Source organism: Taudactylus pleione, unplaced genomic scaffold (genome assembly GCF_031769625.1).
Source record: "Taudactylus pleione unplaced genomic scaffold, aTauple2 ptg000644l, whole genome shotgun sequence".
Taxonomy (NCBI): Eukaryota; Metazoa; Chordata; class Amphibia; order Anura; family Myobatrachidae; genus Taudactylus; species Taudactylus pleione.
The window spans coordinates 2,392,621-2,415,534 of record NW_028285046.1 but is presented as its reverse complement, the minus strand read 5'-3'; the positions used below and the strand labels follow the sequence as shown (position 1 = coordinate 2,415,534).

Genomic DNA, 22,914 nt, shown 5'->3' with positions numbered 1-22,914 from the left:
CCCGCCAGAGATGGAAATTCAACAGCATACAGTACTGTACCGGCTGCAGTAATACAGCCAACTGCGCATGCTCTGTGATGGCATAGCGCTACATGGCGTATGGTTTGGCGCCACAGATCCCATTGTACCCCCCTCCATTTCTAATCCATCGCAGATGGCTGACAGCCACCATAGCGCCAAACGTGTAATACAGAGAGCTCTCTCTCATACAGATCCCACTACTACCGTACTTAGTGTGCATTCTGTACAAGGCATTCAGTACAAATTACAACAGTGGAGCACTCGCCACCCAGCAGTTAAGCACTGTATTACATGCAATTACAAAAGTGGAGCACTCGCCACCCAGCGGTTAAGCACTGAATTACATGCCGTAGCATATCCTTCGTTGAAGAATACCACAGTATTCCACAAGTCCATGGCGCGACTCAGAGGCCTGCACGCCACGCCACAAGTCCATGGCGCGACTCACGCCACGCCATGAGCAACAAAATAGCTGGGCAGATCTGTACTTATTCAAATCAATACATTTTGCTCCTTTGCCAACTTTACCAGCCTAATTCGTGCCCAAAACCTTGTTGGGCCAGGCAAAATATAAGTGGTTCATATGTAAGTGACCCTTCCATGTTGGTTGGAGGGGTTAAATTTGTGGCCCAAGGCTATTTAACCCTTTTAACTTTACAGTTACTTATTCAAAGTTGTATAATTTGGTGCCTGTGCCAACTTCGCCAACTTATTTCATGCCCAAAACTTTGTTGGGAAAGGCAATATACAAATGGTTCTTATGTAAGTGACCCCCTCTATAGGTTGCAAAAGCCAAATTTGTTGCCCAAGGTTATTTAACCCTTGCTACACTACAGCTACTTATTCAAATGAATACAATTTGTACCAGTGTCTACTTTGCCAGCCTATTTTATGGCCAAAACCTTTTTGGGCCAGGCAAAATAATAGTTGAACATATGTAAGTGACCCTTCTCTGTTTGTTTCAAGTGTAAATTGTGGCCCAATGCTATTTAACCCTTGCAAAACTAGAGCTACTTATTAAAATCAATAAATTTTGCTCCTTTGCTACTTTGCCAGCCAAATTTGTGCCCAAAACCATGTTGGGCCAGGCAAAATATAAATGGGTCATATGTAAGTGACCACCCTCTGTTGGTTGCAAGTGTCAAATTTGAGGCCCAAGGCTACTGAAGTCTTGCAAAACTACAGCTATTTATTCAAATCAATACAATCTGCAGCTGTGCCCACTTTGCCAGCCTATTTCATACCCAAAACCTTTTTTTGGCCAGGCAAAATACAAGTGGTTCATATGTAAGTGACCCCCCTCTGTTGGTTGCAAATGTCAAATTTGTGGCACAAGGCTATTTAACCCTTGCAACACTACATGTGCATATTCAGATTAATACAATTTGTACTTTTGCCCATTTTGCCAGCCTATATCATGCCCAAATACTTGTTGGGCCATGCAAAATATAAGTGGGTCATATGTAAGTGACCCCCCTCTTTTGGTTGGAAGTCTCAAATTTGTGGCTCAAGGCTATTTAACTCTTGCAAAACTAAAGCTACTTATTCAAATCAATACATTTTGCTCCTTTGCCCACTTTGCCAGCCTAATTCATGCCCAAAACCTTGTTGGGAAAGGCAATATACAAATGGTTCTTATGTAAGTGGGGTCACCTCTATAGGGTGCAAAGGTCACATTTGTGGCCCAAGGTTATTCAACCCTTACTACACTACAGCATCTTATTCAAATGAATACAATTTGTACAAGTGTCCACTTTGCCAGCCTATTTTATGCCCAAAACCTTGTTGGGTCATGCAATTTTCAAGTGGCTCGTATGTAAGTGACCCTTCTATGTTGGTTGGAGGTATCAAATGTGTAGCCCAAGGCTAATTAACCCTTTTAAGTTTACAGCTACTTATTCAAAATAGTATAATTTGGTGCCTGTGCCAACTTCGCCAACTTATTTCATGCCCAAAACTTTGTTGGGAAAGGCAATATACAATTGGTTCTTATGTAAGTGACCCCCTCTATAGGTTGCAAAGGCCAAATTTGTTGCCCAAGGTTATTTAACCCTTGCTACACTACAGCTACTTATTCAAATGAATACAATTTGTACCAGTGTCCACTTTGCCAGCCTATTTTATGCCCAAAACCTTTTTGGGCCAGGCAAAATAATAGTTGATCAAATGTAAGTGACTCATCTTTGTTTGTTTCACGTGTAAATTGTGGCCCAATGCTATTTAACCCTTGCAAACTAAAACTACTTATTCAAATCAATACATTTTGCTCCTTTGCCCACTTTGCCAGCATACCTCATGCCCAAAACCTTGTTGGGCCAGGCAAAATATTATTGGGTCATATATAAGTGACCCCCCTCTATAGGTTGCAAATGTCAAATTTGTTGCCCAAGGCTATTTAACCCTTGCACAACTACAGCTACTTATTCAAATATAAAAAATGTCCCTGTGCCCACTTTAATGCCCTATTTCATGCCCAAAACCTTTGAAGACCCCTCTGTGTGAGTTCCAAGTGTCACATTCAATGCCCAAGGCTACTTACCCTTACTACAGCTACTTATTGAAATGTATTAATTGGTGCCTATGCCCACTTTAATTCCCAAAACTTTGTTGTGCAAGGCCAATTGCAAGTGGGTCATATGTAAATGACCCCACTCTGTGAGTTCGAAGTGTCATATTTGTTGCTAAAGGCTATTTAACCCTCGCACAACTACAGCTACTTATTCAAATGTAAATTGGTGCCTATGCCCACTTTAATGCCCTATTTTATTCCCAAAACTTTGTTGGGCAAGGCCAATTACACATGGGTCATATGTAAGTTAACCCGCTCTGTGGATTCCAAGTGTCAAATTTGTTGTCTAAAGCTATTTAACCCTTGCACAACTACAGCTACTTATTTAAATATATAAAAATCTGGTGTTTGTGCCTAAATTACCACCATATTTCATGCCCAAAACCTTGTTGGGCAAGAAAAATTGCATGTGGGTTATATATTAGTTAACCCCCTCTGTGGATTCCAAGTTTAACAATTGTTGCCCAAGGCTATTTAACCCTTGCACAACTACATCTACTTATTCAAATATAGAAAATCTGGTTCCTCTGCCCACTTTACCACCCAATTTCATACCCAAAACCTTGTTGGGCTAGGCCAATTGCAAGTGGATAATATGTAAATAACCCCACTGTGTGAGTTCCAAGTGTAAAATTCAATGCCCAAGGCTAATTACCCTTGCACAATTACAGCTACTTATTCAAATGTATTAATTGGTGCCTATGCCCACTTTAATGCCCTATTTTATGCCCAAAACTTTGTTGGGCAAGGCCAATTACAAATGGGTCATATGTAAGTTAACCCCCTCTGTGGATTCATATTTTGTTTATTCAATAAGCTTATTGATTCTCTTTGATAAAAAAATGTTTTAATATAAAATGTTCTGAATAAGAAGCAGGAAAGTGAAGAAGAAGCTGGAGCACGAATAAGAAGCTAACTGCAGCCTCGTCCAGATAACGCTACAGTAAAAGCAAACAAAAATTAGCAGTGTTCTCAGCTCTCCTGGGAAGATATGGGTGGCTCTGAAAAGAGCCTTTGTGGTGATAACAAGGAGCGAGGCTACAACAGCTCTTCCATTACTTCTTTGCCGCAGCTTTCTTAGGCTTAGCTGCCTTCTTGGCCGGGCTTTTTGCGGCTTTGGGCTTCGCTGCTTTCTTGGCCGAACTCTTGGCAGCTTTGGGTTTTGCTGCCTTCTTGGCCGGACTCTTGGCCGCCTTCTTAGGCTTCACGGCTTTCGGCTTCTTTGGGCTTTTGGCAGCAGCCGCCTTTGATGGTTTCTTGACCTTCTTCGGGCTCTTGGCTGCACTTGGAGCTTTCTTGGGCTTCTTCGGGGATTTGGCCACTTTTTTTGCCGCAAGTTTCTTGGGCTTCAGAGACTTCTGAGCGGCTTTCGTGCTTTCCAGCTGCTTCTTGTTGAGTTTGAAGGAGCCGGAAGCGCCGGTGCCTTTCACCTGGGTGAGGGTTCCTTTGGTCACCAGACTCTTCACACCCAGTTTGACGCGGCTGTTATTCTTCTCCACATCATAGCCTCCGGCAGCCAGAGCCTTCTTCAGGGCGGCAAGTGAAACACCACTGCGCTCTTTGGAGGCGGCCACGGCTTTTACGATGAGCTCGGAGACGCTGGGACCAGAAGATTTGGGGCTTTTCTTGACACCTCCTGCAGCTTTCTTCGGCTGCCGCTTCTTTTTGGCTGCGCTCTCTGATGGCGGGACAGCGGCGGCGGCTGGTGCAGTTTCTGCCATTGTAGACTACGACACAACGTAAGAAATATTAATACATTACCTACTGCTGCTGATGTCACTTATATACACTGTCGGCTGTGCTGTGATTGGCTGCTGAGCGTTGCGTGTATTGTGCTCCCATTGGCTGAATAAACAGCTGTGTAAATCCTTCCCTGTCTGTGTGTATGGCACAATCTGCCCTCAGCTTGTGTTTCCCTAGCGCAGAAAAAGAGTATTTTATACGGAACGAGAAGAACATAGAGCTGGCTCTCTGACCCTCACTCGTACGCCAAGATCTTTCCTTACCCTTTATGGCCAATGATGGCTTAGGCGCTGCGAAGGAGACCAGAAATAGTCATCGGCAGCTCACCCACACCAAGCTACATCTGCCAGGCATGTAACACATCTCTCTCTTTCGTGAGGCTAAAATGTCCCATCGTGGTTTTTTTTCTCTCCTCCTGACCCTGGAGATAATGAAGGTGCTCTGCGGCACAACCTGTGCAGAGCAGGCCACCCACTGAATCACATAAAGGTGATGTGTGGACTCTTGTACTCCCGGGGAGATAGCACAGACAGGCTGCCTCACAAGGTAATTGAAGTCTTGTCTAAGAACTGTAGTTATGTAAGTTACAGAGGTAAAGATACATAGCACAGTCAGTTAAAAGGTTAATCCTGCCTGGCATTCCCCTGGTTAGGAAGAATACTGGTGGCATTTCCCCAAAATGTTCTTATAGTGATCCATGTGGATGGTCATTTATGTGTATTTAATAAGACAGATGTGACTGTAAAAAGGATGATAGTGACATCATGGTCCCATTAATGTAAGATTTTAAAAGGAGTAAATGTGAGCAATAGGTAGAGGCATTGGAATATAGGGTAGACTAGGGAATGAAGGGAGATAGACTGAAGAATAGTGGAACCAGAGGAGTAAATGAGACAACACTATAAGGGGAGACAGTATGAATAGTGATAAAAAATAGAGAGAGACAGTAGTAATAAGGGGATAAATAGGATGACCGCTAGGATATGGTCTGGTCGGTAGTCAGAAGTGGGACAGGGAAAAATAAGGGAAGTATAGAGGTGATGGGGTAAAGGGCGTAACAGAGGAAAAATAAATGGAGATGGGAGGATCCTATGAAAAATAAAGGGAGACCTGATGGAACAGAGGGAAGAATAGAGAGCCAATCGTGTGAGATTTTGAGCTATCATTAAGATGGTTCTAGCTCGACTTAGGTATAGGGCACCCAGCAGAGGCATTTGTGCACCTGATGGATGGAAGAGATGAGATCCTGGACAATTGAGTCTTACTGGCTCATTCTCTGCTAAGACTGGCTCCAGAATTCAGAGAGTGGGTGACCGGAAGCAAACCATCCTCCCTAACTTACCCCTAGCAACTCCTGTGTAAGACAATCCACCTGTAATGTACCTTTGTGTCCATTCAATCAATTTTGTATTGGTAAAAAAGAAATTAGGAATTGGGTACTTCGATTATTTTGGTTCAGTCTGACTTCATATTTTCAAATTGCCGCTGTCAGATTGCAAATGAGGAATATTCCCTCACGTGTATTACATGAATCTGTGGGTCACTGGGGTCATGCTTGGCAACTTTTCTGCCATTCATGCAGTGTGACCCTGATCCTTGCTGGGTTCTACAGACCCTGAACCTTTGAGCTAGCTCGCTGGTTCGGCTTGTAACTGCAGAGTTTTGGACGTCAATTGATGATGGCACATCTCCGCCTGTGCAGAGGATCTGGGACAGAGGAGTCTGTCTGACCACAACGAGGTTGGGTAGGAGTCTGTCTGACCACAATGAGGCTGGGTAGGAGCATAGAAATGGAAGGGTGTGGGGGAGGAGGGGGGAGGTTGTAGAAAGGGCGGCTTTAACTGTGACAGGGAGATCTGATCATTTCTTTTGATGTGAGAGGGCCGGGGTGATAATTATTAATGCTATGTATTGTTCTACTGAGTACTAACTGAATGGGTAGTAAAGTGAAAACATCATAAAGAGTTACATAAAGCATTGTATGTTCATTTGGTCGCATGTTTATATGTTATATGATCTGTTGTATAACCATTTATCTTGTTTCCATTTTTCTCATATCATATAAAATTGCATTCCCTATTACTGCTTATATCTCAGTAATTGCATGTTTAAGAGTCATGGACAGTAGAACAAGTCAACAAGAACAATTGAAATATATATATATATATATATATATATAATAATTGAATGTGCAGAAATAAAAAAATCAGGGATTAAAATAGAAGAATAATAAGTAATTATCTGAATGTACTGAACCTTTAGTACTGTGTCTGAATTGTATTTCCATCGAGTACAGTATATTATGAGCCCCTACATGTAGTTTCTCAAATTTATGAGGTTTAGCTTGTGGTCTAATTTGGCACAGATTGTATCTACTATTGTTTCATAGAATTGTAACAATAGTAACTGTTTCTCATTAGTATCATATTGTATCTACTGCATGCAGAAGTTCTGATCATACTCCATTGAAAGGAGCAGGATGTGACGCATTGGTGAACGCCTCCCTCACAGCCCAGAGCTTTCCTACTAGGTCCGCTCGCACTGTATAAGAGGAGGACTTCACAGTAGTGAGGGCATTAGAGGTATTTTTTTTTGTTGTTCTTCGTGAAAGCAGAAAGAAACATGTCTGGCAGAGGCAAAGGTGGAAAGGGGCTCGGTAAAGGAGGCGCCAAGCGGCACAGGAAGGTTCTTCGAGATAACATCCAGGGCATCACTAAGCCCGCCATCCGTCGCCTGGCCCGGAGAGGGGGTGTGAAGCGCATCTCAGGTCTCATCTACGAAGAGACTCGTGGCGTGCTAAAGGTTTTTCTGGAGAACGTTATCCGGGATGCCGTCACCTACACCGAGCACGCCAAGAGGAAAACGGTCACTGCAATGGATGTGGTGTACGCTCTGAAGCGCCAGGGCCGCACTCTCTATGGATTCGGAGGCTAAGCACCGATGCGCATCTAATTCCATTAAACCACACAAAGGTCCTTTTCAGGGCCGCCCATCTTTTCTATCAGAGAGCTGGAATAACGTTGCTGTATACACTCTGCATTATAGTCCTGGCAAGCTCGTCACAGTATGCACCGGCTCCGGACTCCTAATACTTCTCATGGTTGCACCTTCTATTTAGATCCGTGCAAGTAGGAACTATCGAGTGCAAGGTCATATTTGAAATCCGTGCCCACGCTGGCTGATGCCGTGTTACATAATACATATGATAAAGCTGCAGTTTAGGCTAGTGTCAGGGGAATTCGCCAAACACTGCGTAAAGGAATAATTCTATGGATAATGTGTGTTTTAAAATCTCACTTACCTTATAAATGCGTCAAAACTGCAATGAAATTGGCTGTGCAACCCACAATAAAACATGGAAAAAAAACGTTTCATGTGTAGGGGTGATTTATATACTTTGTATTATTCTACTGGATAATAACTCTGTAATTGCATGTTTGGAAGCCAATCCGCCTGAGCTGTAACGCTGTGGCCATTTCCTTGGGGGGGGCAGATCCGTACCCATCAGTTGTTAGGAGGAACTTTAATATATCCCAGAAGAAATGAGAGCATCATTTATGCTGCTGAAGTTGTGATATGGAGGTGTCCCTTTTGTCTATTCAATCGAGTTGGACTTTAGAAAGAGGGATTTGGTTACTTCGATCATTTCGGCCTGACTTCTTCCCTAGGCGCTCAAGAATCACATGGCTCATATTGCCACTGTCAGAGTGCAAATGAGGAACATTCCCGTCATTGGTGCATGTATAGGAACTGGGGGTGACCACTACTCACTGGGGTCATGCTGGGCAAACTTTTTGTCACTACAGTAAGTCATGCAGTGGCCCTGATCCTTGCTAGGTTCTATAGACACTGAATCTTTGAGCTGGCTCTCAGGTGTTGCCAGTATATACAAATATAGGTCGATTGCACGTCAGTTGATGATGTCGCAAATCCGCTGGTGCCGAGGATCTGGAAATGAGGAGCCTGTCTGACCACAATGGAGAATTGTACTTTCTTTTGGCCGCATGTTTCTATTGTATATGTTATGTAAATTATTATTTTTGCTTGTTTCATTTTTCTCATATTATACAGTGCATTGCCTTTTACTCCATTTATTTTATAGCATTAAGGTACATGTGTGTGGGGAAATAGAGGAACGGGTCTGACAATATAGCCCATTACAATTTTATTGATGGGTATCATACATATAAAATATATTACATGCGGCCCTCGACAGTTTACTAAAGTGTGGTTACCCGCCGGCCGCCACCCCCAGAAATGATTGTCCACCCATGCTCAATGCTCGCCAGTGATGGAAGCACATGCAAGGGGTCCTATTGGGAAGCCTGTGTCCCCTAAATATACCACCTATCAGTATTTAATTAGTAAGCACCAAATACCATATGCACCGATATGGATTATTAATTTATTATATTATCCACCCTTATTACTAATTATATCTCACTAATAACTACGTAATTGCATGTTCAGGAGTCATGAGAGTGGAAAAGGAACAAGCAAAATATAAATAAGATGATTGAATGTGCAGAACGAAAATACAAATCTGGAATTAATCTAGAACAATAAAAGTGACTGTTTTATATACTGTGCCTTTAGTATAGATTCTGATTTTTATTTCAACTGAGTACAGTATATTGTGAGCCCCTTTGTACTACCCAGTGCCGTAACTAGGGTAGTGCGACTTGTGCCATGGCATAGAGTAGGGGGCGCTGTTTGGGCCTGTTCTACCACTTTATTATCATTCTTACTTGTAGCTTCCTCTTCTTTTATCACCAGCATCTCTTGGTTGCCCAAGGAGTACCCCTATCTCTTCCCCATGAAGCCATGGCCCTTTTTCAGGTTATGTCCCTAATTTAAAAATGCTGGGGGGGTGGGGGGCGCACAATGCTCTCTCTGGCACCCAAATGTAGCCCTGTATTTCTTCATGTAGTATCTCCGATTTCTGAGGTTTAAATTGTGGTCTGAATCCACTAATGTTTCATAGAATAGAAACAATTGTAAAATAATATTTATTGTTTCCCATTAGTATCACATTGTGTCCAAAGCATGCTGACGTTCTGATTATACTCTGGTCTAATATTGCTCACAATAGGACAACTGATGCCTACCATATAAATGTATTCTTAATGCTTTAATAATAAAATGATTATCATGTTATTGTGAATGTTGCATCATTTGCTCATATATTGATCTATGCTGTTTTTACCGCGATTATATTCTATGATCTCCCGGACAGTAGTGAGTGTAGCTTAAAGAAATCATCTTGTTTAAACACAAAACTTTCCCGTCCTTGGCAGCTATTCAGTACTCTACAGGATTCTATTACGTTATCTCTACACCCGACACTAGTCCTATATTGTAGTGATACAATATCACCATCCGTATGTAGGGAGCCACTCATTGTTGCTTCTCGCTGGAATACAAGAAAATAATTTCTGGTTAAATTACAACGACTGGAATTTGAATTACAAAAAAAGAAAAAGCTATTTATTGTAACTCGTGTCATACCCGCGCTGGCCTGTTATATTATATACTTTACATAACTAATAACGGTGGAAACCAAAATTCTTGGCGGGCTATTTGAAAGTTTCAACGGCTTTGTGTCAGCCAATCAGGAAGATGGGCGCCTTTAATTCATCAAATCACAACGCAGCACTGCGCATAAATGGAGTTGTTGCCGGCTGTTCTTCACTCATTCCTTCTAATTGCCTACATAACTGCATTGTATAAAGCAGGATGGCCAGGACCAAGCAGACTGCCCGCAAATCTACTGGAGGGAAAGCACCCCGCAAGCAGCTGGCAACCAAAGCCGCCCGGAAAAGCGCCCCAGCTACCGGCGGCGTGAAGAAGCCTCACCGCTACCGACCCGGGACTGTTGCCCTCCGAGAGATCCGACGCTATCAGAAATCTACCGAGCTGCTGATCCGCAAGCTGCCCTTCCAGCGCCTGGTGAGGGAGATCGCCCAGGACTTTAAGACCGACCTGCGTTTCCAGAGCTCTGCCGTCATGGCCCTACAGGAGGCCAGCGAGGCTTATCTGGTCGGGCTTTTCGAGGACACCAATCTGTGCGCCATCCACGCCAAGAGGGTGACCATCATGCCCAAAGACATCCAGCTGGCCCGCAGGATCCGAGGGGAGAGGGCATAATGATACTCGGCACTCCTCTACACGCAACACAAAGGCTCTTTTCAGAGCCACCACATCTTTCTAAATGAGCTGAAGCATAAACATCTCAATTCAAGTGGAAGACCGTTGTTAAAATCTCAGCTCCGTTTCACCTCTAGGTGGGGTGGGGTCTACATGACCAGTCCCTTACTAAGTAGCCACACATCACACAGTGTTTACGCTATAGTCCCCCCGCATTTTCCTGTCGCTGCCTTCGACAACGGCAGAAGTCTCTCGTCTCACCAGCGTCAAGTTATGGCAAAGGGAACAACCAGACTAGAAGACACGAGTAGCCGTTTCAATGCAAGTTATATAGCCTTTAACGTATTGAATTAGAATGTTAGGCTTCCCTGTACAGTTCACGCGGAGCTGCATTCCTCTCCAGAACCATCCCCACGTTCTATACAGTCATAGCATTATATGGCTGCAGGTCTCTGCACTATTACAAGACGTACATAAGAGCGTATAATGGCTCTTCCACTAAATCGGCCTCGTTTACTAGCAGTGGTAAACCGTGAATAAGCTCTTTAGGGACGTAGTGGGTGGCTCTGAAAAGAGCCTTTGTGTTGCGGGGACGAGTGTCTAGTAGTAAAATCACTTGCTCTTAGCTGCCTTGTGGCTCTCGGTCTTCTTGGGCAGCAGCACGGCCTGGATGTTGGGCAGGACGCCTCCTTGGGCGATGGTCACCCCACCGAGCAGCTTGTTTAGCTCTTCGTCGTTGCGCACAGCCAACTGTAAGTGGCGGGGGATGATGCGGGTCTTCTTGTTGTCGCGGGCGGCGTTTCCGGCAAGTTCCAAGATCTCAGCCGTCAGATACTCGAGCACTGCGGCCAGGTACACCGGGGCCCCGGCTCCTACACGCTCAGCATAGTTTCCCTTCCTCAGCAGACGGTGAACGCGACCAACTGGGAACTGGAGACCGGCCCGAGATGAGCGAGTCTTTGCCTTAGCCCGGGTCTTGCCGCCTTGTTTCCCTCTTCCAGACATGCTCGGCACACAGAAATTAAAATACACTCAACCTGGTTGAACTAGTAACGAAAATGAGCTTGTGAACTTGCCCTCCTTGTTATATACACACTCAGAACGGATCCACTACGTGCTCTGTGATTGGTCTGCTTAAACAGCAATTCATGTAGTACAAATTCATGGACTGACCAATCAGCAAATGACGGTTGGATGTTTGAGACCGCCTTTACATCATGTGACACGTCTACCCAATAGTGCATCTAGCATGGGTAAAGCCTTATTTGCATGAGCTACTTATAAATGCAACAGGTCTGGGCCCCTTTCGTAATACTTTTTTCTCCTTTATCCGATAAGGTCGTGTTTTGATAATGCCTGAACCAGCCAAGTCTGCTCCGGCGGCCAAGAAAGGCTCAAAGAAAGCGGTGACCAAAACCCAGAAGAAAGATGGGAAGAAGCGTAGGAAGACCAGAAAGGAAAGTTACGCCATTTACGTGTACAAGGTGCTGAAGCAGGTGCACCCTGATACCGGCATCTCCTCCAAGGCTATGGGCATCATGAACTCCTTTGTGAATGATATCTTTGAGCGCATTGCAGGGGAAGCTTCCCGCCTGGCTCATTACAACAAGCGCTCAACCATCACTTCCCGGGAGATCCAGACCGCTGTACGACTGCTGCTGCCGGGAGAGCTGGCCAAGCACGCCGTGTCCGAGGGCACAAAGGCCGTCACCAAGTACACCAGCGCCAAGTGATCTGCTTTCTTTCTCCTTCCCACATAAACACAAAGGCTCTTCTAAGAGCCACCCACCTCCTCTCTAATCGGGCTTTAACTATTGCTGTGATCCCTATTCTGGGCTGATAGTAACGTGCTCTTCCAGTCTTTTATACATTTTTTTTTTTTTTTTATTTATCAAGTTTAAGCAAAAGTATTGCCAAGGCGATTCCACTAATGTACATTCTGTATCCTGTGTTGGCGCTCAGCTAGAACAGCTTTGGAATTTTTGCTCTTTAATAATATGTCGGATATTGAACGTTGGTAGCTGCACTAATCTGTGCAGCAGCAGCGACCTCATGTGGTCACTGGTGGAATAGCATTTATGTATAAAATTCGTTTGTCTCATCTGCAATATCTGTCCGCAGTATTATACTTGTACAGTTTTAAATGTCAGTTAAGCTCAATAAACAATTAGATTATTCCCTTCATTTGCATTAATAAAAGCCACAAACTATTGTGTTCATTTTATTAAAATACATATAAAAATGTATACAATCTGCCTTTAATGTCTTTACAATTTTATATACATCTCACACACTGCGAGATGAAGTGCAGGGCACAATGGGCCTGATTTAGAGATGGACGCTAATGCAATGGAATCTGATTTTGCACGGAATGCAGCTGCTATAGTATCCTGTTTCCAAAGCTTACCTGAGCATAGGGATGCCCACTTCTGCCCTCTCATATCCGTCAGACTTCACGCACCAGCGTAAACATCAGTAATATTAGTGCAGATCGGGCAGCCATGCATCATATTCGGCAAGTCTGACCAGCCGCAAACACTGCAGCTATCCTGACACGCACAGAGCTCTTATGTTGCATAGGAGATCACACTGGCTCATTTATGCACGCCCCTGAAACAGCGTTTAAATGGTTAGACACGCCAGCGTTTGCCTACCCACCCCTGCTTACCTCCCCCAAATGCTAACTACCTGGCACTCACTTTGCAGATGAAAATATTGCGTAACAATTGCTGCGCGTGCATCTTGCACACATGCACAACGGCAAAAAATCGCTCAATCTACGTAAATATTGGCATTGCGTACATTTCTGAATCAGGCCCACTGTGCCAAGGTAAAGTGGATTTAAGCAAGTTCACCTGAGCTGTCTCCGTTGTCTAAAGAAGCTTCCATGTTATACCTTCCGGAGTTAAAGCACTGAAGCATATTTTAGAACTTGGTTTAAAACCCTGACAGCAAATCCCCAAGCATTATAACCCTTACCTGACATAAAGAATACCACATACAGGACCTGATTCAGAGCCGGTCGCTAAGGCACGATTGCTCGCAGCTGCTACGAGTGACGAAATGCAACACAAGCAATTGCTCGCAATGCACAGCACAAGCGGGTAAACACTCATCCCAAGTAAGACCACTGAGTGCCGCTTATTGGAATGTATATGGATGCTAAACAAGCAGGCACCGTGGCTGATGATTACACGGAAGGAGAGTGCTGTGCCATTGGATCTGATATATACAGTCAGGTCCATAAATATTGGGACATTGACAGAATTTTCAGATTTTGGCCTCTATTCACCACCACAATGGTTTTGAAATGAAACAAACAAGATGTGCTTTCAGATTTAATTTGAGGGTCATTACATCCAAATCGGGTGAACGGTGTAGGAATTACAACAGTTTCAATATGTGCCTCCCACTTTTTAAGGGGCCAAAAGTAATGGGACTATCAACTCAAAAGCTATTTCATGGACAGATGTGGGCTATTCCCTCATTATTTCATTATCAATTAAGCAGGTAAAAGGTCTGGAGTTGATTCTAGGTGTGACATTTGCATTTGGAATCAGTTGCTGTCAACTCTCAATATAAGATCCAAAGAGCTGTCACTATCAATGAAGCAAGTCATCATTAGGCTGAAAAATCAGAACAAACCCATCAGAGAGATAGAAAAAACATTAGGTGTGGCCGAATCAACTGTTTAGAACATTCTTAAAAAGAAAGAACGCACTGGAGAGCTCAGCAACACCAAAAGACCCGGAAGACTACGGAAAATAACTGTGGTGGATGACAGAAGAATTATTTCCCTGGTGAAGAAAAACCTCTTCACAACAGTTGGCCAAATCAAGAACACTCTTCAGGAGGTAGATGTATATGTGTCAAAGTCAACAATCAAGAGAAGACTTCACAAGAGTGAATATAGAGGGTTCACCACAAGATGCAAACCATTGGTGAGCCACAAAAACAGGAAGACCAGATTAGAGTTTGCCAAACAACATCTAAAAAAGCCATTACAGTTCTGGAACAACATCCTATGGACAGATGAGACAAAGATCAACTTGTACCAGAGTGATGGGAAGAGAAGAGAAGGAAAGTAACTGCTGATGATCCAAAACATACCACCTCATCAGTGAAGCATGGTGGTGGTAGTGTCGTGGCGTGTGCATGTATGGCTGCCAATGGAACTGGTTCCCTTGTATTTATTGATGATGTGACTGCTGACAAAAGCAGCAGAATGAATTCTGAAGTGTTTCGGGCAATATTATATGCTCATATTCAGTCAAATGCTTCAGAACTCATTGGACGGCGCTTCACAGTGCAGATGGACAATGACCCGAAGCATACTGCAAAAGCAACCAAAGAGTTTTTTAAGGCTAAAAAGTGGAATGTTATGCAATGGCCAAGTCAATCCCCTGACCTGAATCCGATTGAGCATGCATTTCACCTGATGAAGACAAAACTGGAGGGAAAATGCCCCAAGAACAAGCAGGATCTGAAGACATTTGCAGTAGAGGCCTGGCAGAGCATCACCAGGGATGAAACCCAGCGTCTGGTGATGTCTATGCATTCCAGACTTCAGACTGTAATTGCCTGCAAAGGATTTGCAACAAAGTATTAAAAAGTGAAAATTAGATTTAGGATTGTTTAGTTTGTCCCATTACTTTTGGCCCCTTAAAAAGTGGGAGGCACATATAGAAACCGTTGTAATTCCTACACCGTTCACCTGATTTGGATGTAATTACCCTCAAATTAAATCTGAAAGTCTGCAGTTAAATCACATCTTGTTTGTTTCATTTCAAAGCCATTGTGGTGGTGAATAGAGGCCAAAATATGAAAATTCTGTCAATGTCTCAATATTTATGGACCTGACTGTATATATATATATATATATATATATATATATATATATATATATATATATATGTTAAATTAAAATGAACATATAGACAGATGGAGAGGGTTTTTTTTTTTTTTTTTTTTTTTCAAATACCTAATGGATTATCTTAAACAAAAAACATGTGTTCTGTTTTTATTATATTTTTTTTCAAAATGTAAATTTTTTTAAAGCTCCCTTTGGATAGCAATGGCTGGATACAATGTCAAGTTATTCCTTGTAGGGTTACGGATACCCTCATCCAGGAGGCACTAGCCAGATTCTCTTTTGGACATAACATTCCAGTACAAGCTCGCAAGAGAATCTGTGTGGAAATAATCAAGATCATCATGTTGATGTTTATTTTGTCAGAAAAAAGTAGGTATTTTATTTATTTTACAAACAAAGGAAAAATGGCTTGAGAATGTTGTTGTTTTTTCATGATTAACAAACACAACAAAGTCTCTTTTGTTGTCCCAATGCTTTAAGCCCAATGGTCAATATATAATTTGTAACATAGCAAGGTGTTTTTTTCCCAAATTAATTGAAGCTGTAAATCTTATTAGGTGGGATGACCACTGAGAGTGCTTCGGTCAAATAAATGCGAGGTGACGTGTACAATGACGTTGTCCTTTAATTATGGACGCCCATGAAATAGGGTGGTAAAGTGGGCACAGGCACCAATTTATGCATTTCAATACGTAGCTATAGTTGAGCAAAGGTTAAATAGCCTTGGGAAACAAAGTTGACACTTGGAATCCGAATCCACAGAGGGGGGTCACTTACATGTGGCCCACTTGCAATTGGCATTGCCCAACAAGGTTTTGGGCAAAAAATAGGGTGGTTAAGAGGGCACAGGCACCAATTTATTCATTTTAATACGTAGTTGTATTTGTGCAAAGGTTAAATAGCCTTGGGAAACAAATTTGACACTGTGAACCTATTCAGGGGGGTCACTTACAAAATGCTCTCTTGCAATTGACCTTGCCCAACAAGATTTTGGGCAGGAAATCTGATGGCAAAGTGGGCACAGGGACCATTTTATAAATTAGACTGATCTGCCATCCGAGAAACCGATTTGTAAGCTATACCCACATCAGGCATATAGTGTTACCCACAGCAACCAAGCCCCGGAGTGCATCACTTTCCAGGGCTTCATGCATATGTGAAATGTGGCCAAACCCAGTGGCGGAACTCCTGGAGACAATGGAGTCATTTGCCGCCGGGCTCCAGCCCTTAAGGGGGCACCTGGCTCTATTGTCCCCCAGGCCGTTCCGGGCACTGCTATGGAGATGGAGCGCCGCTGATCGGCGCTCCACCTCCAGCGGCGTCAATACGGGGGGGTACTGTTGCACCCCCTATTTGCCGGGCACATGCTGAGTGTGTTAAGAGCAGGCGCCCGGCTCATTTTTTCCCACCGGCGGTAGCCGGAGGAACGGAGCTCACTCCTGAGCTCCGCTTCCAGTTCCGCAATGCACTATGGGAGTGATGTCATGACATCACTCCCATAATTCCGAGGAGCAGGCGCTGGGGATGGAAGGTAGCAGCACTGGAGCTGGGCTTCAGGTAAGTATTGTTTTTTGGTGTTTTTTTTTTTTTTTTTTTGTATGTGCGCTCGCGGGGGGGGCTCACTACAGGGGGCATTATTGGTGGCACACTACAGGAGGTATTACTGGGGGCTCACTACAGGGGGCATTATTGGTGGCTCACTACAGGGGGCTTTACTGGGGGCTAACTACAGGGGGCATTACAGGGGGCATTACAGGGGCTTACTACAGGGGGAATACTACAGGGGTTTATTACTGGAGGCTTCCTACAGGGGGCATTACTGGGGGCTTACTACAGGGGGCTTTCTACAGGGTGCTTTCTACAGTGCATTACTGGGGGCTTTCTACAGGGGGCTTACTACAGGAGGCATTACTGGGGGCTTACTACAGGGGGCATTACGGGGGGATTACTACTGGAGGCACTACAGGGATTTTACTACTGGGGGCTTACTACTGGGAGCACTACAGGGGGCTTACTACTGGGGGCACTACAGGTGCCCTTACTACTGGGAGCACTACAGGGGGCTTTCTACAGGGGGTATTACTGGGGGCTTACTACTGGGGGCACTACAGGGAGTTTACTACTGGGGGCTTACTACTGGGGGCACTACAGGGGCCCTTTCTACTGGGGCACTGCAAAGGAGGATGTTACGGGGGGGGCACTACATAGGTGGCACTGCATAGGGGGACCTCTACAGAGGGCACTGCACAGGGGGACCACTACTGGGGAACTGCATAGGGGGGCGGCAGCTGGGGCTGGCATAGGTGCTGGGGGGGTGGTACATTTTAATTTTGGGGGGGGGGCACCAACATTTATCTTGCCTCCGGGCACCTGGGATGAAGTTACGCCACTGGTCAAACCCGCATTTTCGGGGTTTGACCGCACTTGTCACCTTGCTGTATCCCTCCCACAATGGAGTAGGTACATGTAATTTTGAAATTGCCTGCGACTGTCTTCCCTCTCATTTTCTATATTCAGATCATTTAAGTATCCTTTAATGCAATCTTCTGCATCACTCCATCAATGTAATTAGAGATGGGACAAATGTAATAGTGTCCAAGTCTGTAACATGTGTGTGTATGGAGCTATTCTCCCACATTTTTAGTAACCCTGTGTAAACAGTAATAGGGTACGAGAACATGCAAACTCACGTTTCTTACCCCCCACAACTCACAATGGCAAAAGACCCATCTAGATGTTTTGCCATTGTGAGGATACAAGTTGGGCAATGTAATAGAGTGCGAGTGTTTAACTATATATGTGCAGCCCTCCAACTGCGAGTTCACTCACAGAGCCTCACAGCCGCAGCCTGAATGACAGTCTGTGGCGTTTAGGTGGCGGATCGGGCGCATTCCCAGGCAGCGACCCTGTAAATGAGTGCGCGTTGCCCCCGTTTTCTGGGAGGGAAGTGGCAAAGGTCTGCGTGGGTGCACGTAGACTTCCTGCCCTCGCAAGCTTCAGCTGCTGCAGCCTGGTTGAAGGGGCAACAATCGGGACTGATGGTCGCAGTGCTGAGATCATGCAGATGCAGTAAGGATGTGTCTGACATCTCCTTCTGTATTTGCATTTTAAATGGACGGAATTGCACAGCTGCTTGTGTGCGGCTGTACAATTCCGTCCATCTCTGAATAAGGCCACTGTCTGAGAATGTGAGTCTAGCCTGAGCAGGTCCAAGTTACACAGAAACATGCACAGCTCAGTGAGATCCATGCATGTGTCTGAGTGTAAAAAAAACAATTATGTGTGCCCCTCCCCCCCATCCACAAGTATAACCAGACCCAAGCTCTGTTGAGCCTGTCCTGGTTCTTAAAATACCGGTGAGAAAATGTGTATGGTTCCCCTGTATCTTATGAACCAGCACAAGTCTCTGTTGAGCCGGTCCTGGTTGTGGAAATACAGGAGACAAAATGACTAGCGGTCCCCTGTATTTTCCATAACCAGCACCTGACTCTTTCTAGTGGTGGTGTAATGCCACAGCTGGGAAACCCTTTCACCGAGTACCCTGGCCAAAGCTTTGTACCTGATCACTAGTCAGCCCAGGCCGGGGATCCCTTGGAAGATGGCAAATCCCAAATAAAAGGGGTTCCACTTCTCCAGGGCACCCTGGGCCTGGCATAATATCCCAGGGCTATCCTTGGCACCCCTGGCTGGTGGGTGTTGGGTTGTACTTGTAAAATAAAGTTTATTTTGAAAGAATGTAATTATAAAGTTATATTTTACTATTTTATTTGCTAACAAGTGCACTGATCTCAACTTCCGATTTGGGCCGATTCCCACAAATATTTCTCAGAAACCGGCCCATGCACATGTGCAAAAAGTGTGCACTAAAGCTACTTATTCAAATAAATACAATTTGTACCTGTGCCCACTTAGCCAGCGTATTTCATGCCCAAAACCTTGTTGGGCCATACAATATGCAAGTTGGTCATATGAAGGTGACCCACTCTATTGGTTGCAATTGTCAAATTTGTTGCCCAAGGCAAAGTACAAGTTGGTCATATGTATGAGACCCCCCTGTTGGTTAATAGTGTCAAGTTATTGGCCCAATGCTGTTTATCCTTTGCAAAAATACAGCTACTTATTCAAAATAGTATAGTTTGGTGCCTGTGCCCACTTTGCCAGCCTATTTCATGCCCAAAAACTTGTTTGACCAGGCAAAGTACAAGTGAGTCATATGTAAGTGACCCCCTCTATTGGTTTCATGTGTCATTGTTATGGCCCAATGCTATTTAACCATTGCAGAAGTACAGCTACTTATTCAAATCAATACAATTTGAACCTGTGCCCACTTTGCCAGCCTATTTCATGACCAAAAACCTTGTTGGGCCAGCAAAATACAAGTGGATCATATGTAAGTGACACCCCGCTGTTGGTTGGAATTGTCAAATTTGTTGCCCAAGACTATTTAACCCTTGCAACACTACATCTACTTATTCAAAATGTTATCATTTGGTGCCTGTGCCCATGTTGCCAGCCTATTTCTTGCCCAAATCCTTGTTGGGCCAGGCAAAATACAAGTGGATCATATGTAATTAACCTCCTTCTGTTTATTTGCAATTGTCAAATTTGTGGCCCAAGGCTATTTAACCCTTGCAACACTACAGCTACCTAATTCAAATAGTACAATTTGTACCTTTGCCTATTTTGCCAGCCTATATCATGCCCAAATACTTGTTGGGCCAGGCAAATTACAAGTGGGTCATATGTAAGTGACCCATCTATGTAGCTTGCAAAAGTCAAATTTGTGGTGCAAGGCTATTTAACCCATGCAACACTACAGCTACTTATTCAAACTTGTAAAATATTGTGCCTTTGCCAGCCTATTTCATGCCCAAAACCTTGTTGGGCCAGGCAAAATACAAGTAGGTCATATGTAATTGACCTCCTTTTGTTGGTTGCAATTGATTCATTTGTGGCCCAAACCTATTTAACCCTTGCAACACTACAGCTACCTAATTTAAAAAGGTAAAATATTATGCCTGTGCCCACTTCGCCAGCCTTTTTCATGCACAGAACATTGTTAGGCCAAGCAAAATACAAGAGGCTCTTATGTAAGTGACCCTCCTCTGTACGTTGTAATCGTCACATTTTTGACTCATGGCTGTTTAACCCTTGCAACACTACAGCTACTTAATTCAAAATAGTAAAATTTGTACCTGTGCCCACTTTGCCAGCCAATTTTATGCCCAAAACCTTTTTGGGCCAGGCAAAATAACAGTTGATCATATGTAAGTGACCCTTCTCTGTTTGTTTCAAGTGTAAATTGTGGCCCAAGGTTTTAACCCTTGCAAAACTACAGTTACTTATTCAAATATAGAAATTCTGGTCCCTGTGCCCACATTACCACCCTATTTCTTGCCAAAATCCTTTTTGGGCCAGGCAAAATACAAGTGGTTCATATGTAAGTGACCCCCATCTGTTGGTTGCAAATGTCAAATTTTTGGCCCAAGGCCATTTAACCCTGGCGACACTACAGCTACATATTCAAATTAATACAATTTGTACCTTTGCCAACTTTGCCAGCCTATATCATGCCCAAATACTTGTTGAGCCAGGCAAAAAAAAAAAGTGGATCACATGTAAGTGACATCCCTCTGTTGGTTGCAATGGTCAAATTTGTGGCCCAAGGCTATTTACCCTGGCAACACTACAGCTACTTGTCCAAAATGAGGAAATTTGGTGCCTGTGAACATTGTGCCAGCCTATTAAATGCCCAAAACCTTGTTGGGCCAGGCAAAATAAAAGTTGGTCATATGTGAGTGACCCTTCTCTGTTTGTTTCAAGTGTAATTTGTGGCCCAAGGCTATTTAACCCTTAAATCACTACAGCTACCTAATTCAAAATGGTGAAATATTGTGCTTGTGCCCACTTCGCCAGCCTTTTTCAGTCCCAGAAAATTGTTGGGCCACGCAAAATACAAGTGGCTCTTATGTAAGTGACCCTCCTCTGTACGTTGTAATGGTCACATTTCTCGCAAAAGGCTATTTAACCCTTGCAACACTACAGCTACTCAATTCAAAATGGTACAATTTGTACATGTACCCAATTTGCCAGCCAATTTTATGCCCAAAACCTTGTTGGTCCAGTCAATACACAAGTGGCTCATATGTAAGTGACCATTCTATGTTGGTTGGATGTGTCGAATTTGTGGCCCAAGGCTATTTAACACTTGCAATACTACAGCTACCTAATTCAAAATGGTAAAATATTGTGCCTGTACCCACTTTGCCAGCCTATTTCATGCCCAAAAACTGGTTGTGCCAGCCAGAGTAATAGTGGATCACATGTAAGTGATACCCCTCTGTGTCACATTTGTGGCCCAATGCTATTTAACCCTTGCAACACTACAGCTACTTATTCAAATAAAGATCATTTGTACCTGTGCCCATTTTGCCAGCCAATTTTTTGCCCAAAACCTTGTTGGTCATGCAAAATTCAAGTGGCTCATATGTAAGTGACTCTTCTATATTGGTTGGAGGGGTTAAATTTGTGGCCCAAGGCTATTTAACCCTTTTAACTTTACAGCTACTTATTCAAAATTGTATAATTTGGTGCCTGTGCCAACTTCGCAAACTTATATCCTGCCCAAAACCTTGTTGGGAAAGGCAATATACAAATGGTTCTTATGTAAGTGACTCCCTCTGTAGGTTGCAAATGTCAAATTTGTGGCCCAAGGCTATTTAACCCTTACAACACTACATCTACATATTCAAAATGGCATAATTTGGTGCCTGTGCCCATGTTGCCAGCCTATTTCTTGCCCAAATCCTTGTTGGGCCAGGCAAAAAACATATGGGTCATATGTAATTAACCGCCTACTGTTTACTGCAACTGTCAAATTTGTGGCCCAAGGCTATTTAACACTTGCAACACTACAGCTACATATTCAATACAATACAATTTGTACCAGTGTCCACTTTGTCAGCGTATATTATGCCAAAAACCTTGTTTTGCCAGTCAAAACACAAGTGGGTCATATGTAAGTTACCCTTCTCTGTTGGACGGAAGTGTGAAATTTGTGGTCTAATGCTATTTAAACCTTTTTAACACTGCAGCTACTTATTCAATATGTTACAATTTGATGCCTGTCCCAACTTCATTAGCATATTTCATGCCCAAAACATTGTTGGGCCAGGCAAAATACAAGTGGGTCCAATATAAGTGCCCCCCTCTGTAGGTGGCAATGGTTACATTTGTGGCATGAGGCTGTTTAACCCTTGCAAAACTACAGCTACTTCTTCAAATCAATACAATCTGTGCCCACTTTGCCAGCCTATTTCATGCCCAAAACATTGTTAAGCCAGGCACTATATTACTGGGTCATATGTAAGTGACCCTGCTCTGTTGATTACAAGTTTCACATTTGTGGCCCACGGCTATTTAAACCTCCCAAACTACAGCTATTCATTCAAATGAATAAAATTTGTACCTGTGCCCATTTTGCCAGCCAATTTTATGCCCAAAACCTTGTTGGGTAATGCAAATTTCAAGTGGCTCGTATGTAAGTGACCCTTCTATGTTG

General features: G+C 43.7%; 5 protein-coding genes across 5 annotated transcripts; 3 read left to right on the top strand and 2 right to left on the bottom strand.

Annotated features, from left to right (window-relative positions):
• Nucleotides 1–3,361: 3,361 nt before the first annotated feature.
• LOC148478957 (histone H1.01-like) lies at nt 3,362–4,328 on the bottom strand. The gene has a single exon (XM_088455169.1). It carries the CDS (start codon nt 4,309–4,311, stop codon nt 3,646–3,648), a length of 666 nt encoding a protein of 221 aa, XP_088311295.1. The 5' UTR covers nt 4,312–4,328; the 3' UTR covers nt 3,362–3,645.
• Nucleotides 4,329–6,955: 2,627 nt separating this feature from the next.
• LOC148478956 (histone H4) lies at nt 6,956–7,267 on the top strand. The gene has a single exon (XM_088455211.1). It carries the CDS (start codon nt 6,956–6,958, stop codon nt 7,265–7,267), a length of 312 nt encoding a protein of 103 aa, XP_088311337.1.
• Nucleotides 7,268–10,042: 2,775 nt separating this feature from the next.
• On the top strand, nt 10,043–10,519 carry LOC148478955 (histone H3). The gene has a single exon (XM_088455180.1). The coding sequence runs from the start codon at nt 10,070–10,072 to the stop codon at nt 10,478–10,480; it is 411 nt and encodes a 136-aa protein (XP_088311306.1). The 5' UTR covers nt 10,043–10,069; the 3' UTR covers nt 10,481–10,519.
• Nucleotides 10,520–11,037: 518 nt separating this feature from the next.
• On the bottom strand, nt 11,038–11,521 carry LOC148478954 (histone H2A type 1-like). The gene has a single exon (XM_088455152.1). It carries the CDS (start codon nt 11,483–11,485, stop codon nt 11,093–11,095), a length of 393 nt encoding a protein of 130 aa, XP_088311278.1. The 5' UTR covers nt 11,486–11,521; the 3' UTR covers nt 11,038–11,092.
• A 290-nt stretch (nt 11,522–11,811) lies between these two features.
• Nucleotides 11,812–12,266, top strand: LOC148478953 (histone H2B 1.1-like). Its single transcript, XM_088455134.1, has one exon. The coding sequence runs from the start codon at nt 11,833–11,835 to the stop codon at nt 12,211–12,213; it is 381 nt and encodes a 126-aa protein (XP_088311260.1). The 5' UTR covers nt 11,812–11,832; the 3' UTR covers nt 12,214–12,266.
• The last annotated feature ends 10,648 nt before the right edge of the window (nt 12,267–22,914 follow it).

Excerpts from the sequence above, each read along its gene's own strand:
- LOC148478955 (XM_088455180.1), top strand. The coding sequence starts at position 10,070 with ATGGCCAGGACCAAGCAGACTGCCCGCAAATCTACTGGAGGGAAAGCA.
- LOC148478957 (XM_088455169.1), bottom strand. The coding sequence starts at position 4,311 with ATGGCAGAAACTGCACCAGCCGCCGCCGCTGTCCCGCCATCAGAGAGC.
- LOC148478956 (XM_088455211.1), top strand. The coding sequence starts at position 6,956 with ATGTCTGGCAGAGGCAAAGGTGGAAAGGGGCTCGGTAAAGGAGGCGCC.
- LOC148478953 (XM_088455134.1), top strand. The coding sequence starts at position 11,833 with ATGCCTGAACCAGCCAAGTCTGCTCCGGCGGCCAAGAAAGGCTCAAAG.
- LOC148478954 (XM_088455152.1), bottom strand. The coding sequence starts at position 11,485 with ATGTCTGGAAGAGGGAAACAAGGCGGCAAGACCCGGGCTAAGGCAAAG.